This window comes from Phragmites australis, chromosome 3 (genome assembly GCF_958298935.1).
Source record: "Phragmites australis chromosome 3, lpPhrAust1.1, whole genome shotgun sequence".
Lineage (NCBI taxonomy): Eukaryota > Viridiplantae > Streptophyta > Magnoliopsida > Poales > Poaceae > Phragmites > Phragmites australis.
Window position 1 is genome coordinate 21,928,560 of NC_084923.1, and position 27,079 is coordinate 21,955,638.

The 27,079-nt window shown below is 42.8% G+C and overlaps 3 protein-coding genes across 3 annotated transcripts; 1 reads left to right on the forward strand and 2 right to left on the reverse strand.

Annotated features, from left to right (window-relative positions):
• The first annotated feature begins 9,878 nt into the window (after positions 1-9,878).
• LOC133912632 (uncharacterized) lies at positions 9,879-14,220 on the forward strand. The gene is made up of 7 exons (XM_062355475.1): positions 9,879-10,048; positions 10,504-10,666; positions 10,955-11,095; positions 12,264-12,372; positions 12,523-12,584; positions 13,331-13,434; positions 13,709-14,220. Exons 2-7 carry the CDS (start codon positions 10,574-10,576, stop codon positions 13,809-13,811), a joined length of 612 nt encoding a protein of 203 aa, XP_062211459.1. The 5' UTR covers positions 9,879-10,048; positions 10,504-10,573; the 3' UTR covers positions 13,812-14,220.
• A 1,972-nt stretch (positions 14,221-16,192) lies between these two features.
• Positions 16,193-17,741, reverse strand: LOC133912631 (uncharacterized). Its single transcript, XM_062355474.1, has one exon. The coding sequence runs from the start codon at positions 17,681-17,683 to the stop codon at positions 16,505-16,507; it is 1,179 nt and encodes a 392-aa protein (XP_062211458.1). The 5' UTR covers positions 17,684-17,741; the 3' UTR covers positions 16,193-16,504.
• Positions 17,742-25,131: 7,390 nt separating this feature from the next.
• On the reverse strand, positions 25,132-26,877 carry LOC133911087 (organic cation/carnitine transporter 2-like). The gene has a single exon (XM_062353304.1). The coding sequence runs from the start codon at positions 26,846-26,848 to the stop codon at positions 25,250-25,252; it is 1,599 nt and encodes a 532-aa protein (XP_062209288.1). The 5' UTR covers positions 26,849-26,877; the 3' UTR covers positions 25,132-25,249.
• Between the last annotated feature and the right edge of the window lie 202 nt (positions 26,878-27,079).

Genomic DNA, 27,079 nt, shown 5'->3' on the forward strand with positions numbered 1-27,079 from the left:
TTCCCAACTTATCATTCTTTTGTAATAATAGTTAAAATTCTTGTAGCTCGCGAACAACGATGACATCCATCGCTATACTTTTACCGATGACCCCTGCAAAGGCTAAGAAATTCTATTATCAATTTTAAGTTGGACCATGATACGTTATACCCAAGCTACAAGTATCAGGATTAACAATTTGATCAAGCTAGGTACTATGCAACAAATAGGATGTACCCAATTCCTGATATCGACTCGCTAAAATATGCATATATAATATATAGCAAGACCTAGTAAATTGACCAACAATTCACAAAATATACAGGGGAGATATGATAGATGCTTGCCTGGTGCTTGCCGGATACTTCCTGTGCAGCAGTCACAAAACTCCTCTAGCTCATTCTCGGTTTCAACCACCCGACTCTCTGAAGCGTCTGTTGCTAAATAAATGAACAATGCATCGTAATGAGTATGGATGACATGCAATGAGAGATGCTCCATAGTTCATGACAACAGTGGAGATACAATGGATTGTGCCATGAGTTTAAAGCCTCAAGATTTTTCTTAATTTGGATTATTGTTAAACATTTAATATCTTCTTGAGTTAATTAAGCTTAAAACAAAGCTTAACCCTAAATAGAAAGTTAATCATATTTAACATGAGGGTGAGTATTTTTAATGAACAGGGAATAAAATAACAAGTTTAAATTTTGGACTTACCAATAATTAATTATGAATTAATGAAGCTTAAAAACATTTCATTAAATATGGAAATCTCAGTACATATTTTATGGATCCTAATATTTTTAACATGCATAGAATGATCATACAAAGCTAAAAAAATTGGTTTCACATTTTTGGAGCTATATTAATTTTCCTATGCATTTTGCAAGTTTCAACCGATTTAACCATTGAACAAATAATCTCTTTCGCAAATTCCTGTATTAACCGAATATTAAAATGACCAAACTCCTTTTTGCATCGGGCCCTATCTAGCCATTACTATGACTGTGGGCCCAGGCATTTTGACCTCGGTCGGATTCGACCTGAGGCCGGCTGGACAGAGACACGGCTCACAAGCGGCTCGGCCTGGCATCGCCAGCGGCGAATGGGGGGCCAAATTGCCCAACCAAAGGCACCTAGAGCATCTGCGTGGGTGTGCGGACTCAGCAATGTGGCTACTGGACAAAGGGCTTAGCTGTGGCTCAGCCAACAGCGTGCGGCCAGAGACAGCGGTGACGTGGCCACCATGGACGACCATGCCAGCAACGGGCTGAAAGTGAAAGGACATGAATGAAAGCTTCGAAGGGTCTAGGGGAATCTCACCAATGGGTTGGTTGATGCGGAGGAGTGATGGGGAGGTAGCTCGACGGTGAGGGGCAGAGGGAAGACACTAACGTCGAGGAAGACAACGGCTTGAGCTTCGAATCAGCGGGGAAGATGGTGGGATTCGCATGGGAGACGGTCGGGGAGGCTCCCTACAGCCTTCTCCGTGCTCCATGAGGGTCGAGCCTAGCTGACAGCTCGCGAGCGTGGTAGATTTGGCCAGCAGGGCATGCTGCTAGGTGTGCTACGCTCTACTCTGTGCTTGCGGGCTGAGTGAGAGTGGGACGGAGTAGAGAAAGCAAGTGAGGGAGAGAGATAAAGACCAGGGAGGAGATTAGGACACAGCCGTTGTTCTCTCTAGAAGAGGCTCAGTGGTCGGCGATGTGGCGTTGGCCACAATAGTCAGCAAAACCAATGACCGACTTGCTGAGAGAGGAGGATCACGAGGGGACCCGGTGAATAGTCATTGACAGAAGAAAGATCTTTCCTCCTTTGTTCTGATCCATTTGGAGATCTTCCAAACTCCAAATTTGTGGGACAAATTTTGTTTGAAACTACAATTCAGGTGCAACCCATTTGAACTAGTTTGGCCCAAAAAGCCTGAGCCAAACTTAAATTAAAATTCCTCAAAGTTGAAACCTTTTCTAACGTGCTTCAATTTTTAAGGCCTCAAAATGAGTCCCAAAAATCTGGTTAAACTCACTAATATTACTCATATGCCATGAACTAATTTCTAAAATTATGTCAAGCCCTAGGTTGCATAGAAATTTTGTGAGTTTCTTTACAACACATCATTTTCCATTAAATTTATCAATTTATATTTAATTTCAATTCAATAAATTACTTGCTCAAAGCTTCAATTATGATGCTCATGAATGCTTAATGACATGTTTAAGGATTTAGGATGTTCCAGAAGTGCATCAAATATACCAATTAAAAATGAATCAATTGTAAGGGATATATCTCATCTTTGTGATAGCCGTGTTTACTAGCTTGTTGAAGTCGGTGAACTTACGAGCCAAAAGTTTATCTTGCATCTTGCTTGACAGCCCATTTATAATATGATCATGCTTCTTCGTGTCGATGTTGTCTTCCTCAGGGGCATATTGGGCCAAGTTCTTGAACTCCCGCCCGTAGTCCATCACGGACTTGCCCCTTTGTTAAGTTTCACGAATTCCCACCTATTGATATCCATCATGCCCGTAGAGATGTCATAGGCATGGAAAGCTTCATGAAACTCTACCCAAGAGATGCGATGATTGGCTTGTTGCACGGCAAGTAAATTTGTCCATCATGCCCCAGCTACTCCTTGAAGTTGGTGCGCAGCATAGAGGATCTTCTCATGATCCTCGCACCGAACAAGAGTAAGCTTTTGCTTGATAGTGCGAAGCCAGTCGTCATCGTTGAGGGGGTCCTCGGCGCGAGTAAACATGGGTGGATGAGTGCGAAGGAAGTCAGAGTAGTCGTCCTGGCGATTTGCTCCACCTCCACGGTGAGGAGCTGTATTCTGAACCAGAGCTTCGAGAAGTTGGGTTTGGTCCTGACAGTTCTGTTCAATTCTCATCAGCATCTCTGCCATGGTTGGCGGCGGGGGTGGGCTCCATTCATTGTCTACGGTGTTGTTGCGGGTCCTCATCCTGTCGTTTATCCAAGGTTAGTGATGACGAGGATGCTCTAAAGGGTAGGTATAGATAAAGAACTCCAAACAAAAGGAGAAATAAACTAGTAACCATCAAGTGGAAGAATCATTCCAACTTAACGGTTATGCATGCATGCAAAATGAGATATGAAGATGCTCATGACCCTAAACAATGTGTCATTCACAGTTGGACACTTCCCACAAAACCTAGAAAACCTTAAGGTCATTATATATAGGGCATAAAATAGTGGAGTAATTAGTTCTACAAGTTTTGCGATTACCCAACTACTTCCTAATTCATGTCCCTTAAGTTCAAAAAGCTTCACTTATTGACCTAATTTCCTTAACACGGGAGACATGCTCACATGACTATATTTGTCCCCAACCCATAAAAAAAATGAGGCAAGTTGGAGAGCAAATTTTTCTCAAATTTTAAGGGTTCAGTAGCAGGATGGGAATAGCTTGAGGGTAGAGAAGGAATAAAATAGAGAAACCATGCTAAAATTTGATTTTTAGCTTCAATTAGTGAATTGATAAAGTTATCAACTTTTAATTAACTCACTTACTAACTAAGCTATGATTAACTCTATCAATCTTGCTTTGATACCATGCTGTCATACCCATCTAAATTACACCTGACTTAATAGATAATTAAGTCGATTAAAACAAAAATAATTCTGACAATCCAGATATATGCTCAACAAAGCTCAAGATCACAACATATACGGTTTACAACATAGTTTCATCATAAGATATAAATAGAGTGCAAAAGTTTTAACTTCGATTACAGACCTTGTTCTCAAGTACCGTGTCTACTTAGTAACAGAGTTTTCATACGCAACAGGAAGATATTAATAAAAAAAGTCCAATGGCACCATTGCCCACAATGCACCACCGAGACTAGCTTAGACCTTCCTCCCCTACCCCTGACCATCACCAACATCGGCAGGATAAAAGTATCCATACATGAGTTCGTCGTTACCTGCATCAACTTAAGACCAGCATCCTGAGTACGAAGGTACTCCCAAAACTTACACAGTATGGGTAAATACTATCCTGACTCCAAGGATAATGCATTTGGATGAATAGCAAAGAATAGCCACAATGTTAAGTTAATTCAGCGAAAAAGAACTTTAATCAATATAATGACCTGAACAACTAGCATTAACTAGACAATAAACATAAACCTCCAAGATTGTAAACTTGCTCAACTTAAATAAGTATCGGTACATGCTTCTCCCAGAAGCCCACATACTTTCTATTTCCCAAACTGAATGAAAACTCTACGATGTTGCCAGATGGAAACTTAATGATACTCAAGATCGAGAGCACGACAATTCGAATTGTTCTATACCCTGCAGGGGTACATCTTTACCCACATAACTCGGGTCCATCCTCTTTACTCTCAAAGAAATCTTTCTCATACCCATAACTACCCACTTGTACATGTCCCTATGGTACTGGGGTTACTACGAGCAAGTCCTAGCCATGCTTCTCCTCATTATTTTTCTATTACGCGTCATAGGGATGCATGGAAAGCATTAGCATGGCATACAATAATCAACTTATCTTACCATTAGATTGACATGTTGTAGTACGAAAAGTGCTTAAGCCAACAGACATCACGGACGATGCTTAAATGATACAAGCGGTCTATGGCACCCGGGTCTCCTCTCCCGAACTGCCTCTGACGCCCGCTCACATCCCGTCTCTATTTTTCCAATTCATCATCCCAGCTTATCATTCTTTTGTAACAGTAGTTGAAATTCCTATTTGCTTCCAAATGATGGTGACATCCATCGCTCAACTTTTACCGATGACCTATGCAAAGGCTAAGCAATTCTCGTCTCACTTTTAAGTTAGACGATGATAAGTTATACCCATGCTACAAGGATCAGGCTAACAATTTGATCAAGGTAGGTACTATACAACAAATAGGATCTACCCGATTCCCAACATCGACTCGCTAAAACATGCATATATAACATATAGTAAGACCTAGTAAATTGACCAACAGTTCACAAAAATATAGGGGAGATATGATAGATGCTTGCCTGGTGCTTGCTGGATACTTCCTAAGCAGCACTCACAAAACTCCTCTGATTCATTCTTGGTTTCAACCACATGACTCTCCAAAGCTTCGGTTGCTAAATAAATGAACGATGCATCGTAATAAATATGGATGACATGCGATGAGAGAAGCTCTACAGTTCATGACAACAGTGGAGATGCAATGCAATGTGCCATGAGTTTGCCTCAAGATTTTTCTTAATTTAGATTATTGTTAAACATTTAATATCTTCTTGAATTAATTAAGCGTAAAACAAATCTTAACCCTAAATAGAAAGATAATCATGTTTAACATGAGGGTGAGTATTTTTAATGAACATGGAATAATGTAGCAAGTTTAAATGTTGGACTTACCAATAATTAATTATGAATTAATGAAGCTTAAACACATTTCATTAAATATGGAAATCTCAGTACATATTTTATAGATCCTAATATTTTTAACACGTATATAATGATCATACAATGCTAACAAAATTGGTTTCACAATTTTTGGTGTTATACTTATTTTCCTATGCATTTTGCAAGTTTTAGCTGATTTAACCATTGAACAAGTAATCTCTTTTGCAAATTCCTTGATTAATCGAATATCAAAATGACCAAACACCTTTTTGCACCGGGCACTATCTAGCCACCGCCATGATCATGGACCCAGGCATTTTGACCTCAGTCAGAATCAACAAGAGGCCGGCTGCACAGAGACACAGCCAGCTAGCAGCTCGGCCTAGCATCACCAACAGCGAATGGTGGCCAAAACTACCCAACCAAAGGCACATATAGCATCTATGCGGGTGTCGGAGGGTGAACTCCTCAAGCAGGGATCCAGAGGGACCCCCTTTGAGATTCGGCCGGGGGGATGATCTTGAATCTGTTTTGCGGCTAAAATAAATGGGCGTAAATGCGATGCAGGTGGGATGGAAGGATCGAATGCAGAATGCAGTAAAGGCACAGGAGGGATTTTTAGACAGGTTCAGGCCGCACTGAGCGTAATACCCTACTCCGGTGTGTACGCTATAATTGCTCTGAGAATGTCTCTCAAAGATGTTGCTGGTTACAAGAATATTTGTCTAGCCTAGAGCTTCGGGCTCCTTGTTCTTCGGTGATCTCAGCTTCTGTGCTCCAACTTGTCCAACCTTGAAATCCCCATCCTCTTTCCGTGTCCTCCGGTTCCTCCTTAAATACCCGCCGGCGGTAGCGTGCCCAGAAAGGGAGGGCACGAGTTCCAATGCGTCATAAATGGAAAGCAACCATCATGGGCTGCTGCGCGAAGTGACGGGGAGGGTTGAAAATGCGCCCCCGTCCGGTCTGCTCGTCATCATGTCGTTCTGCAACGGGCGCTGCGGGGAGGGCCCACCAGGCAGCCACTGAACGGCCCGACGTGCCCGCCCAGTCTTATACACCTGACACAGCAGGGCGGTAGGCGGGGTGCCTTGGACTTCGCGATGTTATCCCGAGGTGCGCCGGATGACGCGGGATGGGACCCGTGCATTAAATGTCCCCACGCCTCCCTGCCAGGCCGTGGCAGGAACTGACATCGACCGTGACAGGAGCAGTTAGAAGTGACAGGCCACGTGCCCTCTTAATTGCGGCATCGGGCCTTTCACTGGGCGACACCTCACCGCTGGACCTCTGTGGGGGCCACCGGCGGAGGACTTCTTAGACCGTCGGGGAACCGAGTGCTCGGAGGTCACTGTTCACAGCCCTGAGCACTCTCTCCCGGATATGCCCTTTCTTGGTCCTTGGGGAACCGAGTGCTCGGGGGCCACCGTTCACGGCCCCAAGCAACCTCTCCCGGAATTGGCTGTTCGGGTCCTCGGGGAACCGAGTGCTCGGGGGCTACTGTTCACGGCCCCGAGCACTCTCTCTCGGAATTAACTTCCTTGGGTACTCGGGTGCTCGGGGGCCACTGTTCGCAGCCCAGAGCACACCCTTCCCGGTACTCGGCTTTTCTGATCGTCGGGGAACTTGAGTGCTCGGGGGCCACTGTTCACGACCCCAAGCACTCCCTTTCCGGCACTTAGTCTTCTCGGGTCATCGGAGAACTCGGGTACTCGGGGACCACTGTTCATGGCCTCGAGCACCCTCTCCCAGGACTTAGTCTTCTCGTACCTCACGAAGATGATCCCCGCGGGAGGGCGCCACGTGGCAAACTACTGATCTGGCCTCGGGACTCGGGGACCCCTGGTTCCTATGTCACCGACAGCGGGCATGTGGACTCAACGGTGCGGCTATTAGCCAAAGGGCTCGGCTACAGCTCGGCCGGTGGCGTGTGGTTAGAGGTGGTAGCGACTCAGCCACTGTGTACAACCACGCTAGCAGTGGGCTGAAAGTGAAAGGACGCGCATGAAAGCTTCAAAGGGTCACGAGAAAGCTCACCAATGGGCTGGTTGATGCGAAAGAGTTATGGGGAGGCAGCTCGATGGTGAGGGGCAGAGGGAAGACATTGACGTCGAGGAAGACAATGGCTTGAGCTTCGAATCGGCAGGGAAGAGGGCGGGATTCGCATGAGAGATGGACGGGGAGGCTCCCTACGGCCTTCTCCATGCTCCACGAGGGTCGAGCCTGGCTAGTCGGCTCGCGGGTGTGGTGAATTTGGCTGGCAGGGCATGCTGCTCGGTGTGTTGTGCTCTGCTATGTTCTTACGGGCTGAGTGAGAGTGCGCCAGAGTAGCGAGAGCAAGTGAGGGAGACAAATAGAGAGACCGAGGGAGGTGGTAAGGGTGTGGCTGTCATTCTCTCTAGAAGAGGCTCGGTGGCTAGCGACATGACGTTGGCCACGATAGTCAACAAAACTGGCAACCAACTTGCTGGGAGAGGAGGATGATGTGTCTGGTGAACAGTAACCGACAGAAAAAAGATCTTCCCTCCTCTGTTCTGATCCATTTACAGATCTTCCAAGCTCCAAAATTTGTGGGATAAATTTTATTTGATACTATAATTCAGGTGCAACCCTTTTGAATTGGTTTGGCCCAAAAATTCTAAGCCAAACTTTAAATAAAATTTCTCAAAGTTACAACCTTTTCTAACTTGCTTCAATTTTGAAGGCCTCAAAATGAATCCCAAAAATCCGATAAAACTCACTAATATTACTCATATGCTATGAACTAATTTCAAATTATTTCAAGCCCTAGGTTGCATAGAAAATTTGTGAGTTTCTTTACAACTCATCATTTTCCATTAAATTTATCAATTTATATTTAATTTCAAAAATCAATTACTTGCTCAAAGCTTCAATTATGGTGCTAATGATGCTCATGAATGATTAATATGACATGTTTAAGGATTTAGGATGTTCCAGAAGTGCACCAAAGATACCAATTAAAAATAAACCAATTGTAAGGGATATATCTTATCTTTGTTATACCTTATTCTTACCTTCATTTTGTCCATCTTTTATTGTGACTGCCATGAAGATAATTCTCCCCCTTTCTCCATCGCCACTATCTCCCTTACGACCCATGCAAATTCTCCTATACAAGAAATAATTTTACATCTTACTTAACAATCATGCATCTTGTTTTAGCCGTCAAAATATCAAAAAAGACTACCAACACATGTTGAACTTAAAGAAAAATGTTATAGTACTTAAGAGAGAGTTTCATAAATTATAATACAATAATAAATGATACCAATTGCAAGAATGTAAGTAATGTTGATACTATTTAAAATAAAATAACATGGATCATAATTCATAAAACTCATACAATATGATCTAAACTTATACAATTCATGAAATAACATGGATCTTCGGTGCTTCCTGAGGGGGAGGGGCAATGACCGGCCATCGGAGATGGATGAGGAGGCGGGAGGGAGACTTCGATACACATGAGCGACGGGGAAAAGAGAGGGCGGAAAGCGGTGGGGGATGGGGAGTGATTGAGCCGGGCCGTCGGATAAAGGAAGAAAGTAGGTAATGTTGAATGGACGAAGATAAAGATGGGTAGGTGGATGGATAAAAATTCTAGCGTGCAGTCCTGTAGTGTGGTATCTATAGCTGATGTATATGTTCTTATTCGATAGCTCACATATATTTTCTTATTCGGTAACTGACGTATATTTCTTATACTATCCCGTTCTCGAATAGATGTCGTTTTAGAATACGTACAATTAAAGTTCAAAAACTTTAACCATTAATATACATAAAATTATTAGGATTCAATACATGTAAATAATATGATTGAATCCATCATGAAATATACTTTTATATTATTATATATAACAAAATTTACTAAAAAATAATTAAAAATGTTAAAATATATGTATTGGAGACTATGTTAATATCTTAAACGGTAGTAAAATAAACGAGAGTATAAGAGAATTGAGGTAAGACGCGTTTGGAACGCGTCGTGACTTGTCTTTCTTGGCTGGGTAAGGTTTCTCTTTTGGATCGCGGACTGACCGTATCAATGCTTGTGCTCATCTTGCTAGCGCGAGAGAAAGACTAGTCTTGCCGAACGAGCAACTAACCAAACTGATCCGTAATAACAAACGGACTACACTATTAGAGGTGCCCTTGACTTTGACCAGCGCATTTAGATTGGATGCAGGGACAGAGGTGGAGGAGGAGGACGCGAAATCGAATCCTCGATGTACGTGTGTGTATGCAAGTCTGCCTACCGAAATTGTACTTTCCGCTGTTAGCGGGTCAACCACAGTACTACTAATACTACACTTAGCATATGGTGGGCCATCTCGTTCCACCGCAGTACATCACGACGACCCACCACCACACCGACACCATCCCATCACGGACCGGCGGGAACTCTCTGTCTCACCGTCCTGACGGACCCACCATGGGTAGCCCCACCTGTCATGCGGAGCAACATCGTGAGTCAACTGGACCGAAGCAAACCCAGCGGGTGGGTACGGGGTGGTTACTGGTGAGTGCCGCAACTCCCAACTCCGGTGGGCGCACTCCCACTGCCCGACGACTCAAAAACCCCCTCCGCCTCCCGCGCTCGCTCGAGCCAAGGTGACGGGGAGCGCCGCGGTCGCCAATCCGATCGCGGAATCAGCTCGTTCTTTCGGCCTCCCGGTGAGCGACCCAGATCTCCACCGCCCTTTCTGATCCCGCCAAATGGTTTATTTATATCGAGTTCTCCATTTCTTTTCTTTTCCTTTGTTCTGCTGTCGATTGGTCGTGGATTCGGCCCTTTGCTTGCACGAATGGGATTGGGTTCGACCGGCTCCATGCTCAATTGCCTTAATTGGTTGGTTGTTTGCCTAGGGGCTAAACTGGTGTTGCCATCGGTTCTCACGCCTCAATTCAGGCAATTGGTGGTTCTTTGGGAAATCGAAATTTTTTTTAGTAATAGGGTAGGGGAAGGAACGTTACAGTGTGAGCACTGCAAGTTTGTTGATGATGCATTGGCCCTGTACTGGGGAGTGGTTAACTATAAGTAGCGTTTATGGAGGATTTGTTTCCTGTGATTTTGATTATCTGGCGGACTGGTAGAGAATTGTATGGCTAATGGTACGTTTGCTTTTCAGGACGCAGCGCGCTGGTGTTGGATCGCCGGAAAAGCGGTTGGTTCCTTGGTGAGAGCAGCAGGATAGAGCAATGTTCTCCTTGTTCTATGGCCTATGGAAGTACGTGTTCAACAAGGACGAGTTCCGTGTTCTTATTCTTGGGGTCGACAAGGCTGGCAAGACGGTAATTGCTCTCAGTTTTTTTTATAACAGGAAATTGATACGTCTTTATGCAATTATGGTTCACGTTGTCAGTTTAGTCAAAATTATCAACTCTTAACCTGGATTTTTTTTAAGTATCCATAAGATGTAGTGGAGAATAGTGCCATGGCCATACTTCAGTTCCTAATCTGCTTACCACGATGCTCTATGTGACTATGTTGTTACATTACATTGCAAACGTTTTACGTTTTAAATTGTGATGTATAGATTTTTTACCTATATTGGCATGTTTCTACAATTGATGGTGTAGACTTTGCTGGAGAAGTTAAAATCAATATATCTGAAGGGGGGAGGACTTCCACCAGATCGTGTTGCTCCCACTGTTGGACTTAACATTGGCCGCATTGAAGATGCAAATGCAAAACTTGTTTTCTGGGATCTGGGTGGTCAGGTTAGATCACTAATGCATCTTATGGACTGAATTTTCTTATTAAGCTCTTTGTTGCCACAGCTCCCTCTATTACGGTCGATACTTGATATTCTTTTCAGTAGTTGTCAAGCTAATGGAGTTTGCATCATGAATTTACATTTACATGTCATCTCATGTTTTTAATGCATATTATAAAATTACAGCACCAGGATCCTGTAGCTTAAATTGGTAACCTATCATATAGGTTGGTAAGGCCTCGCCTTCGTAGGTTGTAGTGATGAACACGAGGCCTGGTCTTGAAGTTCCTGTGGGTAGGAGCCGTGATCACCCTCCTGGTGATCACGGCTTTGTTGAATAGAGGCAATCGAGAGGGAGCATGGAGACAGAGCTGCAGCAGGGAGGGGAAGAGAGAAGAACAGGGAGGAGCAGAGGGTTGACAAGAGGTAGAAAAGGCATATCGAGAGAGATATAGGAAATAGATACTTCTTATTGCTTAATTCCTAATACATGCTATTGCCATGCTTATATAGCCGCCAGGATCTAATAGCCAGCTGGGAATCCCAAACCGACTCTAATAACATATCAAACTTAATTTAAACTGGACTCTATCTATCCAAACCGGCTAGAAGATATACTGGTTTAAACCTATCTTTCCTAACCAAACTGGACTTCACCTAACAAACCGAATTGGACTCTATCTGAATTGAAGGACTGTTACTGCCTGCGCCTACTGCTTGCTGACCGTAACATAGGTGTTCCTGGCAAAGTAGAACTTTTAATTGTACTGAATATGCACTAGAAATTTCGTTGCTAAATTATTGCACATTCATCATGAATCTTTGTTGCAAATTTAAAATAATGGATGCTCTATTGACTCATTTGCATTCGGAATGTTTGGATTGTTTTCATGTCTTCTTTCATTGCTATATGTGTGTTTTGCTAATTTGCCTGACAAAGGAGGAAATTATGGGACAAACATGAGATATGGCCCAATATTGGAGTTATCTGTAATATTGATACGCATATTCAATGTGGTAGTTGGGAACTCCACTGGTAGAATCACCTTCTCTTTGTTACGTGATTTAATGTAAAGCTAAATTCACTCCATATATATTAATAACCACATGCCAGTACTATAAGATTCCATGCTACAAGTTAAGATTTCTGACACATTTTACTTGCTTGGCAGGTTGGCCTACGCACAATCTGGGAGAAATATTATGAAGAGGCTCATGCCATAATATATGTTGTTGATGCTGCCTCTGCATCATCGTTTGAAGATGCCAAATCTACCCTGGGTAAGTTTTTTTTTTTCAATTAATTCTAAACTGTGGTGTATTGCTATTGTTAGATCTTTCGGAAAGGTAGTGCTGTTAGATGCATTGCCTATTCTGATTAACAAGGAGAAAACTCATTGTAGAGAACCTAACGTAAATTTCTTACTTCAGAGAAGGTTATTCGCCATGAGCATCTGAGAGAGGCACCGCTCTTGATAGTTGCAAACAAACAGGTAAAGGGGTTTACTTTCACTTCCTGTATTGACTTGTCTTTATGATATATTTGTACCAGAATACATGTATTATTAAAGTTAAAAGATGCAGTGATTACAACAAAGTCTGCACTACAGTCAAAATAACATTCTTGTCAAGTCCTCATGCTGTGAGGAACAAGAACCTACATCTTTATATCACAAAGAGCCTAAACCTCATTACTGTGCCAAATGTTTTGCCCAATTAATGTGCAGATGTCCCACAGTGACATGCAGTCTAAAACATTTTGACATTCATTGAAACGAGAGAAAAAAAAGATCATGCTCCCTCACTTTAGATTTTTCATCATCCAACGTACATCTTTGACTACTTATTTCATAAAAACATGTTCTGAAAAAAATGGGAGTTATTTAGAGTTTCAACAACAAATTTGGTGATGTAATTTTTCAGCAACCATGCTATATTCATGTTTGCATCCCTTAGAATGGAGGGAATGCAGACAAATTATGATTCTCAACGCATGTTGGAGTTTCTAGAATCAAACAACATATAATGATGAACACTATTCCTTGCAAAATAATAATAATAATAATAATAATGAACAGTATCTAAATCAATTAAAATTGCCCGAAAACTTCACATGACATGACAACCAATAACTATACCGTCAGTTTTTGTAACTCTGGATCCACACCTGTTAAATTGCTTACTTATTATGCGTCTCATGTTCTCATGTTTTGATGTGCTTCTGGATTTCTTTGATCAGGATTTACCCGGGGTCATTGCTGATGAAGAATTTTCTGGATATATGCATCTTAAAGAGTTGGATGAGAGGCCGTATATGTTTCAGGCTGTATCTGCCTATGATGGGTGAGCACAGAAAACCCGCTGGTTCCTGAAATAGTTCAACTCAACACATGAGAGTTCAAAAAATTATCAAATTTAGTCATGCAAAATTTTGCAAATTTGTCTAATTGTCGAATAACTACTTGCTCATGCTTATGTTTGCACTTTGGTTGTATAAAAAGTTGAATGATACTGCAACAACACAGACTGAGAAGCTTTTGACTTAAGTACTTGATCCATTACTGGGTGCATAGTGTTTTACAGGTCTATTAATGTGACACTGATGCTTTTCTGGCAGGAGGGGGATCAAATCTGGTATAGACTGGCTCGTGGAACAAATGGAAAGAAGTAAACGTACTGAGGCGCTAAGGACTCGTGCTGGTGCAGCTGGGCAAATTTAGAATGTCCGTATGCAGTTGTGATCAATGATTTTGTTAAAGAGCAAAGCAGTTGATGCGAGGGCTTACGTTAATTCTGCATCCATAAGCAGCCATTGCGGCGTCTCATGATTACAAAGTTCACCCTTACGAATCGACCAGACTGCTGCAAAAAATGTTTGGGTTATTAACTCCTTATGCTGTGGTGATGGCGAGGCAATTCGTTTGGTTTTAATGATTGGCATTCTTCTGTACCTAAAGATCCTTAAAGGATTCATGTTTATATCACTGCTTTTTGTATTAGGTTAGTGTCAGTGTAGAGGATCAAAGAGCCATGTACTCATGTCATGTTCTTTGTAAATGGGAAAACTGGAAAGGATAAAGGAAAGAATAAATTCCATGTCATGATCGTGGAATTAATTTACTACGCATAGATTAGAAGTTCAAATTCACAATGACTTCAGCTTCCTTTGCGTTTACTTCCAATTACTGCCTTATGAACTGTGGAGTCATGCAGGGAGATAGATAATCCCAGAGATATTGGATTACCATCAGTAAATAAGCTTCAGAAAATTGTCCTTTAAGCAGACAATCAAGCATGCTTCAAAAACGAAAAGTTATGTGATGATTTTATGCTGGATGCCAAATTTACATGTAAAAAAATTGTGCTACCATCCAGTGGTTGAAGCTCCGAATTTCAGACACCCAAAAGCTTCAACCACATTCTGTAACAATGGACATCACATTCTCGGAACATGAAATCCAACGGCTCCCATTCAGATAGTGTGAGGAGGTAAATGATTATCCATCAGTATCAGTTGAGAACTTGAGATGGCACCCTGCAAGTTTCAAGCTTAAAGCTTAAATATGTAACATAAGCATAGGGCAATTATAATCATAATTGGAGCCTTGATATTGCTAGCAACAGAACGACTACAGTTAACATTTCTTGGCAAATTTATGGCGGAGTTCTGCATGTATTTCTCTTCCAGATAGAGGGCTAAACAGCCTAACAAACTAGTAAAACAGAAAAAGAAATTGTCTTCAGGCTAGGACTACTGATATCCCCCCTAAGCTGGGCAAAGTCGCTTCACTTCCTACCTGAAAGAAACCCCCCCCCCCCCCCCAAAAAAAAAAAACTTAGTCCAATTTCAAACAGGTTTATTTGGGCAATAAGTAAAAAAATTATATGAAGCCACATATATAAAATGTACAGTAAAAAGTCACATAACATGAACTTGGCTACATTTGGTGCATGTGTTCATACAGGGTATCTTCACTACTGCTCGGCTAAGAACTCCCCAGATGTCCAATCACAATAGCAATCGTTTTTTTTTTGGCAGTGTATATAACTGCTTTAAAATTTGAAATAGTCTTGCTTGCAATCGCACATAAACACAGCCAATAAACTATTGAGCAAACCAAGGAGCAGTACAAAACAAGCTCTAGCCCAGTTCTGCAATATGCTTTTCAAGAACAGACTCAGGGCAATCTAAACTACATAACAGGAAGAACACATCACATCTGTACATAAGTATCCTTCTGAATGAAGCCATTGTTTCATGCTTGTCAGTGCAAAATAGTGATAAGGAAATGAACTATGATAAATAGTGACAACAAAATAAACTATGGCATTCATATGGATACGATGCCACAATGAACATGGATAAGACAGAAATTGATGATTTCTAATCCATATTATCCCTAAGATTCTATGCAATGACAGGTTCCGCATGTGTGTTTCAAAGATTAGATAAACCAGGAAAGCTGAGAATTTGTATTTAGTAAATGGGCTGCTATATGATTAACCACGTCTCTTATGATTGAATACATTGAAGAAATGGTATTAACATAAAGGGTATTGGGTTGCATCATTCTCAAGGACATTAAGAGTAGAAACATTTTTGCTTCAATACAATATTTCATCTAAAAAATAGATCTAATAGAAAATTGTCTTTCATCCCAAGTCACCTATGGATCCATGTCTCTTCTGTAGACTGGTGCACACTTCAACTGTGATATAAAACAGAAATGCGATAACTCATATTTAACTGCTAATATATCATTCACTTGACATGTAAACATCAATTACATGAATATATCCTAACAACAACACTCGATTGTAATTAGCAGAAACCAATAGCAAACTGAATAGAGCTCATTAGTTAACATGCAGAATCCGAAGCAAGCTATCAAAAAGCATTACAGTATCAACTTCACATAGTACAATTATGTAATGATCACTATCAAATCAATAATGTATCACATAAGTTTTAACTAAGACTTATACATTTGTAGCCAAGAAAGATCTATGTACTCATAAAGCAGAGGACAATTCACTTACTTGCTCTCAGAAACTTTTCCAGTCACTGTACCATGAAGAAACCAAAGTGGCATGATAAGCATAACCAGTCAAACCGTGCTCTGTCTATTAAGTGTTATTCCCATCACCAGAAAACTCCGCAATCTTGTTTGCCAAAGGCAAAGGGTACAATCCCCAACTAATGGGGATATCACAAAGTCTCCCGGTACGACTTAACCTCCAGCTAAGTTACTACAAGCACCAGGTAGACTGCTACTACAACATGACGTGATAGGGGGAGGAACACTACAATAACATGAACACTTGAACAGCCAGGGTCAGCCCCTGAGACATCTGCTTTGACCCAGCTAATTATACAATACAATTATCTAGCCCCAATGAACCATAGCAACAGCTAAAGCATCCGCCCAAGATTGTCGACCCTCAAGAACGGAATGCTGTGCAAATTCCCTAATATATCCTCTGTTGCATCGACATCAATATGGAAGTTTCCCATATCCACAACCCCGCCAGAACCACTGACATTCACCCTGCTGGTGCCATCTGTGGTCTGTGCCGCCTCATTTATGTTAATCCCCCTCACCTCCTCGGCCTGTCCATCTCCATCCTCCTCACCCCCAGCCCACCCTTCCTGTCCAAGCATGGACGAATCAATACCGCTCTCCACACCACCACCGAAAGAACGTCTCTTGAGCCCCACCCCGACCTTCTTGCGAGCAGTCGTCTTCTTCACCCTACCTCTAGAAGACCCACCACGAGCACTGACACCCTGTGGCTGCCGAGCACTATTGCTCCCACCACGCTTCCCATGACTCCCACCACCAGCACCCTCGCCACTCGGAGCTGTGTTCCACGGGAACACCTTGTAAAATGGCTTCCAGTTACTATCCAGGTCGGCCGCATTGGGGAAGCCGAGGGGGAAGAATCCCCAGGCGCAGTGGTACATCTCGGTGCCCGGCACAATGGTCGGCGGGGTCGGGATCTCAGCGGCCACGAACCCGCGGCGGCAAGCCACGTTGGGGCACTTGAGGGCGCGACCAACCAGCTCGCGCTGGTACTGGTGCACGTAGCAGCAGAACGGGCACGCCGTCCAGAACTCCGGGCGGTCGGCGGCGGCGGCGGCGGGCTGGGAGGGGGTACCAGCGGCGGACGGCGGGGGCCGGCGGGATGGATCGGAGAGGAGGGCGTAGGCGTCGTGGACGAGGCGGAGGGCCATCTCGGCGCCGGGGTGCTGGTTGCTGGGGCCGAGGAGGAGCGCGAGGCGGCGGTAGGCGCGGGAGACGGCGGCCTGGTCGGGGCTGCCCCCCGGGGGCAGCTGGAGGACGGCGAGCGGGTCGGCGTGGCCGGAGAGGAGGGTGTTCTGGGAGGCGAGGAGGACGTCGGCGACAGCGAGGAGCTCGTCGGCGCCGGCGAGGAGCGGGTTGGACTCCAGCGCGCGCTCCGCGAACCGCTTGCAGCCGACGAGGTCTCGCGCGGAGAGGAGCTTCTCCGCGACCTCCAGGCACTGCTCCGCCTGCGCGCGCCCGTCGCCGCCACCGGCGGCGCCGCCGCTCCCGCCGACGGAGGAGTCCATGGTATTTCGGGGAATGGTGCGTTGTCTGTGTGCTGCTTTGGTTTGGAGAGAGCTTTACGGTGCGGGAACGGGGAAAATGCAGTATTAATCGAAATAAATAATTACCAATTACCTTTTCTAGGGGGGACGCATTTTATTATTTTCCTTGGTATCCAGATTCCAGACCGTTTGATACAGAGAGAGACAGGACATCATCATACAGGTCACATCGTTCTGTTGGATTTGGATTTGGGCATTTCTGAGCTGGTAATTGGAATTGATCTACGTGGGTAAACAAGGTATCAATTCAATTTCCCAGCGTTTCCAAATGTTTTGTTACAAGCTAGGAATTTCTGTTTCTATTTACTAAGCCAGACAGGTGCGTCATTTGTATAGTTCTATGACTTATTACTCAAGTATTGCCTCGCCTAGGTACGCGGACTGGACAGACATTGAGAAACTGAGTAAGAAAACAATCGAATTGCCCGAGCAGCTACAATCTGGTATGGGCGCATTGCGCTACTCATCATATTTCAATTTTTTGATTTGTCGGTTAGTAATCTTCCATCCTCTTTGCATGTCTCTATTTTTTATCGTTCCTTAGTAAGTAGGAATTGTAATGTGGCCAAATCTTATGGGAATGTTTTCCTATTCCTATCCTTAATTAATTATGGGGAAGTTTTTATCATCCTTACGGAGAATTTTGCGAGAAATGGATCTCTAATAAAGATGTAAATTAAATAGTTGATTATTTTTATATATTAATAATATGTTCGTAATATAAATAAATAATTTATTGATGCATATCAGGATTTATCAGATAAAAATATAAGAGTAATTTATTATTTTCCTTACATAATGTAATGTTTGCTTATTTATATATTAAGAAAAATATATATGAATGATATCGATGATATAGTGAGGAGTGGAGATAGAGAACATTTTTCCGTCCCTGTTCTCATTCTTGTTTTCATCTTCGTCCCTATATAATTTGTGGTGATCAAATTTTCTCATACTTATCTTCTAATAGAAGAATTTCTCGCGAGTTACCGGAAACAGAGCTCTATATGTACCTTCCTATGTGAGAAAGATAAAAGCATGAAACAGCAATGCATTTCCAGAACAAACAAGGCGGCAACCGGTGTAATCAAAAGATGCACTTTGACCTACTTAAATAGTAATCAAAATGTACCTATTGAATACCGAATTGCATTCACGTTCCTCTACTGACAGTCACCATTGCCGTTGCGTGTCAGCAAATTATCTTTTCGTCCCACGTCCCAACCACCTAGTCAGCTAGTAAAACATGAAATTGTTGTTCCTTTTGGTTGTTGATGGCATGCATGGCAATGGCATTTTTGTTCCTAGACTGATACATGGAAACGGAACAGTCCAGAAAGGGAGAAAAAGAGAGAGAGAGAGTGGAAAAGGAGCCTTTTTATGAAACAGGCACAAGTGCAGGCTTGTCATGGCTTGAACTCGAGTTATCATCTATTTGTAGATGCCAAAGCAAGACTGGCGAAACCAGGGGCAGAGGGGGGGGGGGGGGTGCGCAGGGGCTGACCCCCAATGAATCTGGGACCCCTTAATAGGCAAATAGCAAAGTGCCAAAGTAAGCCTACACAGCAGGAGGTAAATTAGTGCAAAACACCACGCTGACTTTGCCCAGACGCTGAGACTCCGCTTTCACAAACGCGATGCTGAGATGCCGTTCGCCCAAACGCTGAGTTAGCATCTTTGCTAGTCGCGACTTCGTCGGTTGAACTTCCACTCGCTTTGCCACTGGCCTGGGCGATCGCATCACTTGAGACCGGACTGTCGGTCGCCGGATCGAGTTCCTATCTCCTCGATTGCCGAAGCCGAAGGCATGAAGCCTGAAGCCCTGAACTAAAGTGTTGATGTCTGATTTGATCGTTCCTGCTGGCTGCTGCTAATATTAATTGTCAGATTAGTTCATAAATTGAGTTCATCGTCCAGTCATTAACAGGTAACATCAAAGATTCGAGGGTGATCATCGCATAACAAGTCAGACTGTCAGAGTTAGCACTCAGCAAGTCAAGCCAACATTAGCAACAACCATAGTGGTAAATTAATCACAAATCAATATACTTTAATTGATGATGATCAATCTTATATTAGGTATTTTGTTACATGTGATGATTAATTGATGATGCTGACATACCGTGAAAAATCTAATTTAGCTTCATTTCTGATTGCAGCCTACGTTGATAGCAATTAATTATTGACTTGTTTAGCCATGAAGAGGCTAAGGACAATTGATAGTTTTTATAAGCCAGTTAATTCAAGTTCTGGTTGTGCTGAAAATACTAATATGACTATTGATCAAGCTATTGAACCGAACCAACCGGTTGATGTGCAAACTACTGATCAGAATACTTCTATACCACTACAAGATCAACAAGTAAGAATTGTAACTACATTATTTGAGAGGGATCCAAGTAAACACCTTCAAATTTAGACACTCCCTCCTGCGGAACAAGATGAAGCTAAGCAGTTTTATATATCTAAGAGCTCATATCAACCAATCTTAATAGACTACCCATTTAATAATTCATCAAAGCATCATCGTCGATTCAATAGCAATTGGTTTACAAATTTTTAGTGGCTAGAGTACTCTCCTCACATTGATCATGCATATTGTCTGCATTATTTTCTATTTTTAAAGAAACCAACTGGGAAGTGCGGCTCGAACACGTTCACAGTCACATGATTTAAAAGTTGGAAGAATATTAATGATGGAGATAAATGTGCTTTTCTATGTCACATGGGCCAGGATGCTAGCTCAGCTCATAACTATTCAGTTTATTGTTTCAATAATCTTAAAAATAGTATGGTTCATATTGACAATGTGATGGTTAAACAAAAAAGAGAAAAGTGTGGCACATGCAAGGCTTAGGCTTACAACTACAATTGATTCCATTAGGTAATAAGAATTTCTTTCCATTTCTATTATTGCAAGTAGAATAATACATGTTGTACAATCTAAAAATTATGCATTCTTTATATCACTAGGTGGTTAACATTTCAAGCATGTCCATTTAGAGGCCACGATGAATCTCCCGATACCATTAATCAAGGCAATTTTCTTAAAATGCTCAAATTGTTGGCCTCTTATAGTAAGGAAGTGAACCAAATTGTGTTAAAAAATGCTCCAAGAAATACAAAGTACACTTCACATGAAATCCAAACTGAGATTCTTAGCACATATGCTCAAAAAGTGCAAACTGCAATTAGAAAAGAAATTGATAATAGCAAATTTTGCATAATAGTTGATGAAGCTCAAGATGAATCTAAGAAAGAGCATATGGCGATAGTTCTTCAGTTTGTCAACACAGAAGGACTTATAAAGGAGCGTTTACTTGACCTTATTCATGTTAATGACACTGTTGCATTGACTTTGTAGAAGGCAATTTGTGCTGTCATGTCGGATAATAACATGATTATACAAGATATTAGAGGTCAAGGCTATGACAGGGCAAGTAACATACGAGGGGAATGGAATGGGTTAAAGGCTCTAATTCTCAATAAGTGCCCTTATGCACATCATATTTATTGTATGGCTCATCAGCGCCAATTGGCTCTTGTTGCAGCATCAAGGGAGGTACAAGAAATGCATAACTTTTTTCAGCATGCAAATTTCATCATAAATGTTGTTAGCGTTTCTCCTAAGTGCAATGATGAGTTACTAGCAAATCAAGCTGCGAAAATTGCTCGTGAAATTGAATTGGGAGAGCTTAATACAGGAAGAGAGGCAAATCGGATGGGCTCTCTATAGAGACCAGGTGACACTAGACGGAGTTCCCATTACAAGTCAATTTTGAGCTTAAAGAAGATGTTTGGTGCCACACTTTCAGTTCTACGCAATATTGCAAATGATCGTTCAATTTCAAGATATTCTCGAGGAGATGCTACAGGTGCCTTTTGGATTATTGTTACATTTGATTTTGTATTTATTCTACTCATGATGGAAAAGATAATGAAGATGGTTGGGAACTTATTCTAATACAAAGGTATTATTTGGTGACTTGCGAAATGATGGTTGGGAACCACTTCTTGAGGAGGTCAAATCCTTTTGCATGAAGCATGAAATTGAGATTCCCGATCTAGATTGCAAGTATGTTCCGTTACCTAATTCCTAAGTATGAGTGGTAATACATCAATATTATTTTTGTCTATGATATAAAACTTATTTATCTCTACATTGCATTTAGTAGGTATGTTGATGTAACCAAGTCTTGGAATAAGCATGACAACACCATAACTCTTCACCATTATAAAATAGATGTGTTCAATGTTGCTATAGATCAACAGTTGTTTGAGTTAGAAGAACGATTTAATTCTTAAACGACGGAGTTTCTATCACTTTGTGCCTCATTGGATCCAAGACTCGACACCTTTGATCCATTAAAAATATGCACTCTAGTGGAAAAATACTATCCTATCGATTTTTCAAATCAAGAAAGGGTTCAGTTGGAGTGCCAACTACCATATTTTCAACTTGATGTATGCAACCATCCTAACCTAAGTATATTGCCATCACTTGCCGATCTGACAAATGGACTAGTTAAATTGAAAAAAGATTCTACTTATTCAATAGTCGACAAGTTATTAAGGTTAGTCATAACTCTTCCAGTGTTAACTACAACCACCGAGAGAGCATTTTCAGCTATAAAACTAGTAAAGACATGTTTGCGGAATAAAATAGGTGATGATTTTCTGTGAAGTTATATGATAGTTTATATTGAAAAGGAATTAGCAGCGAAGATCAGCTCCGCTGATATTATTAAATCTTATGATCTAGTCAGTTCTCGTAGAGCTAAATTCAAGTTAATAGAGATGTAATTCTTTTTTATAGTCAAGCATATGCTACCTTGTTTTGTTATCCTATGTTGGAGCTAATTAGCAGACAAGATATTGATTTTCTTTTGTATTGCAAAATATATGTTACTATAATTCTGTAATTGTTATCTATACTCTGATTGAGTCAGTATTTATGCATATATACCGTCATGTTATACTTCTTATGTTGGCCTCTGTGTTCGATTCCTGACTCCGCCCCTCGACGAAATGGATGAAAAAGAAGCAGGCTATTGACATTTGACGCTAGAGAGTTGAACCGGAGTAGGAAACCATTGCAGTACCACGATAGTAAGTGAAAATTCGAGGATTCGCCACCCGTTTGAGCAGAAAAAAAAGTGAGGTTTCATGTACTGTATGGTTCTCCGTTCTGGGCTGAACGATCTCGAAGCTTGAGTTCTCATGTAACCAAACACACCCTAAATAGCAACCTGAGAAGTCTGGGGGTTTTGGTCCACCACAATTGGTAGACACTAGATGATGAACTGTTGTGTGTGGCAGAGGGCCTCATGTTTGATGAGTATTAATTTATAAAGTGAATGTCTTCGTGTCCGATGGTTGTCGACGAGAGTGGTTTCCTCTTTTGTCAAAAGCCGGGTTAGCAATATCTTAGGTCCTCCTTGGATCCTCTCATTCTCTTTAAACGTCCCTCCTTTCTCTGAGGGTTCCTCCCCAGGAAGGGCGTTGGAGGCCGTTGACAAGAGTGGGGACTAGATGGCCGGGGACGTGTGAAGATGTTCCACACCTTGGTCTGATGAAGACTGGAGTTGATTTTCACTTTTGTTCAGCGAAAATCCGGCAACTCTGGTCGCATGGCGCGGTGATACAATCCGGCGACATGCTTTTGGCAGCGGTGCAAGGCTCGGCTTGTGCCTGGATAGTTGAACCTCTATAGACTATTCATTGTATTAGCAGCGGTACAAGGCTCGGCTTGTGCCGGGATAGTTGAACCTCTATAGACTATTAATTGTATTGCGTTGTGATGTACTAGTGTTTTTTGTTGTAATCTCGGTTTGAAGATACGAAAATGTTTAGGTGCATGCACTTATGGTTTTGTTGTAATCTCGGTTCGAAGAAGTAAAAATGTTTAGGCGCGCTTACTGAGCCCCATTGATTCTTAAAGAAAAAATAGGTCGTAATGCTTCCTTTAAAAAAAAGGAAATGCTCTTTTCACGTGTCCGATGTATCGGACGGACGGCCCACTCAGTCCATAGTATCATCGGGCCGGCTTAAAAATATTTTTGCATCTTTAATATTTTAGATGTTCAAATTTAATATTTCAAACGTTATGAAAATTTGTTGCCGTAGTTATTTTCGTATATTGTATCCCGGGTATCTCTTGCGTATATATTCAGACCCGAAAAAATTATCCATTCGAGTTAATTCTTATATATCTCCAATATTTCAGACGTTCAAATTTAATATTTCAGACGTTATAAAAATTTGCTGCAGAAGTTTTTCGAGAATGTTGCATCCCAAAACCTCTATTGTACAGATCCGGATCCGAAAAAATTATCCATTCGAGTTAATTCCTATATTTTTTATCTCCAACGTTTTAGACGTTCAAATTGAATATTTTAGATATTATGGAATTTTGTTGCAGAAGTTATTTTCGTATGTTGCATATCGGAATATAGAATTAACTTAAATGGATAATTTTTTTGGTTCGGATTTGTATGTTTTTAGTGCATTTTTTTATGTTACGAACGTTGATTTCAAATATTACAGATATTAGTCTTTGATATTGCGATGGACAGTTACAACGTCCGAAATATCGGACATCCAGATGCTAGCTTTACTTTAAAAAAAATTAGTCGCACTCCCATAATTGACATAAACAACAGAGGAGAGCATAGTATTCTTGACTAAGCAAAGAGTATCATCTAAACACTGCGTGGATTTCCTTTTCAACAATTAAATTGTGGTACTTAAGTTCTTGATTAAGTCACCATGGAAATTTATCTTTTGATCAAGTCCTCGCTGACATTCATGGATGTACATGACAGCGTGAGTGACATTAACATGTCTGCTGTTCTGCTACAGAGCAAGCGAGCACTAATTGGCTCAAGCCTGCAGATACACAACTCGTTTATTTTTAGCAAGGTTGTATAAATTTGTAACCTAATACTATATACTCTTTTCAGTCACGAATAAGTATTGTATTGAGTTATGTGTATTTAATATTTTAAATTTTAGTTATAAATTATTTTTTATGTATTGGGTTTGGATATTTGAAAACGATACGAGTGGATTTGTTTTAAAAAATAGTTTCATAATAATATAAATTTGCTATATTTTACAAACATATTACATTAAAATATGCACCGATTATAAATATTTATCGCTTTTGACTTTTCAAGGTTTTTATGTGCAACTTCGAATATTATTTTCTATTAGAGTATAGTTATAATATCTAATAAAAATATAATATTATAAAAGTATTTACAATACAAATCTACACGTGTGATTTTTATATTTTTCAACTAAATATTTTAAAAGTTATTAATAATCAAAGTTTTAAAATTTTGATTAAATCTTGGTTAAAACAACAAATAATTATAATTGGAGCGAGCAGTAGTTGTGTTTTGAGTGGAGGAAGTAGTACACAGCAAATTAATGGCAGTTTAATTACACGAGTGACAGCTAAGCTACGTGGTTGATATCCAAGCAGAAGTTACTGTACCGTGAAAACAACATGAACGTGCGGAATCACACAAGGTAGCTATCGCTATACGTGGCACCGGCGGCCGCGCCAGTGCAAGACGCGACGGTGGCCTCCTTGTGCTCCTCCTCGTCCATGGTATCCGACATGCTCCTCCCTTTCGTTTCCGGCAGGCAGGCGACGAAGAGTCCGGAGCATCCGATGGCGAGCCCGAACACACCGAACGACCAGAAGTTCCTCTCACGGCCGAGCGCGACGAGCATGGGCGCCGCCATGCCGCCCAGCACCATCGCCTGCCGCACCAGCCCCACAGCCGAGTTGCGCACGCACGTCGGGAACAGCTCGATGGAGTAGATCAGGATGACGTCGAACGCGGTGCACGTGGCGAAGAAGGACAGAAGCTCGACGGCCATCCGCGCCGCCGCCGCGCCCCGCGGGATGGCGACGCACGCGAGGCTGCACGCCCCCGCCGCAGCGGTGAGCGCGATCACCGAGCTCCGCCGGTTCACCCTGACGACGAGGAGCCACGAGAGGATGGCAGACGGCAGCTCGGCCAGCGCGTTGTACGTGACGCTCAGGTAGAGATTGGAGCCCAGGCTGCCGACGTTTAGCGGCATGCCGAAGTAGACCATTCCCACGCCGAAGCTGGCCGCCATGATCGCCGCCAGCCTCTGGAGCGCCCACTGCCGCTCCCACATAGTCTGTAGTGTGGCAAATACGCTCAAGCTGCTCACCCCGGCGTCCTCGTGCACGGTGCACGCGTCCAGCATGGAGAAGCTGGTCGTGGTGCTGCTGCCGTTGAGTGAAACGATCTGCCGCAGCGCCTCGATGGCGTCCTGCTTCCGGCCTCGCACCAGCAGCCACCGCGGTGACTCCTGGACTAGGAAGTAGAGCAGAATGGAGTAGCAGAGACAAGGCACGGACATCCAGAAGTACATGTTCCGCCAGGACGCCTTGCGGAACGCGTAGGCGAGCGCCGGGAGAGACAGGAACCCGAGGGTGAAGCAGAAGAATGCCGCCACGCTCACCATGTCGCGCCACCTCTTCCCGACGAGCTCCGTGGACAGGACCAACGTGCACGTGCCCACCATCGACCTGAAGAATCCGGAAACGAATCGTAGGGCGGCGTACGCCCACACGTTCGGGGCGAAGGCCGTGAGCACGCCGGCGATGGACATGAACACCAGGGACACGAAGAGCATCTTCTTGCGCCCGAGGAGCGAGTCTGCGAGCGTCGTGAGCAGGAAGCCACCGGCCAGGCAGCCGGCGAAGAACGACGACGCCGGAAGGGAGACAAGCGCCGGGCCGGCGCACTCGAGGGCCCATTCGGAGACCACCGACGCCTCGGCCGGCCGGTCCCACGCCCACGTGCTGGGCGGGAGCGCGCATGGAGATGCCGCGGCTGGCGAGCATGACGAGTTGCCGGGAGAGCCGAGGCAGTGCCACTGAGGCTCGGCGTCCGTGAACACGGAGATGAACACCTGTTGCGCGTCGAAGGCCCAGGCGAAGGCCACCAAGACGGCCTTGAGAAGCTGCCAGGCGCCAGCGGCGCCTATGTACATCTCAATCACGTCGTCGATGGATGGCGTCTTTGCCGGCTTGGCCCTGTGGCTTGTTAGAAGCGGGGTGGTGGCCGTGTCCGCCATTGACACGGTCGTGTGCGCGCACGTTCGATTGTCTCTGTTCTTGGCGGCTCGAAAGTTGCAAGTAGGGAGACGAGGCTATATTTAGTCGCCGTTTGGGAAGGTATTTAATAAACGGATCCTGTTACTCCATCACACACACGAGCGCATATATATATATATAAATAATGCACGGTTAAATTTTTGAAACTTTGATAGTTTTAAAATATAAAAATTATATATGTGGATTTATCT

Excerpts from the sequence above, each read along its gene's own strand:
- LOC133912631 (XM_062355474.1), bottom strand. The coding sequence starts at position 17,683 with ATGGACTCCTCCGTCGGCGGGAGCGGCGGCGCCGCCGGTGGCGGCGAC.
- LOC133911087 (XM_062353304.1), bottom strand. The coding sequence starts at position 26,848 with ATGGCGGACACGGCCACCACCCCGCTTCTAACAAGCCACAGGGCCAAG.
- LOC133912632 (XM_062355475.1), top strand. The coding sequence starts at position 10,574 with ATGTTCTCCTTGTTCTATGGCCTATGGAAGTACGTGTTCAACAAGGAC. Across the intron at positions 10,667-10,954 it reads TCGACAAGGCTGGCAAGACG|ACTTTGCTGGAGAAGTTAAA; the intron begins GTAATTGCTCTC and ends TTGATGGTGTAG. Across the intron at positions 13,435-13,708 it reads GCTGTATCTGCCTATGATGG|GAGGGGGATCAAATCTGGTA; the intron begins GTGAGCACAGAA and ends CTTTTCTGGCAG.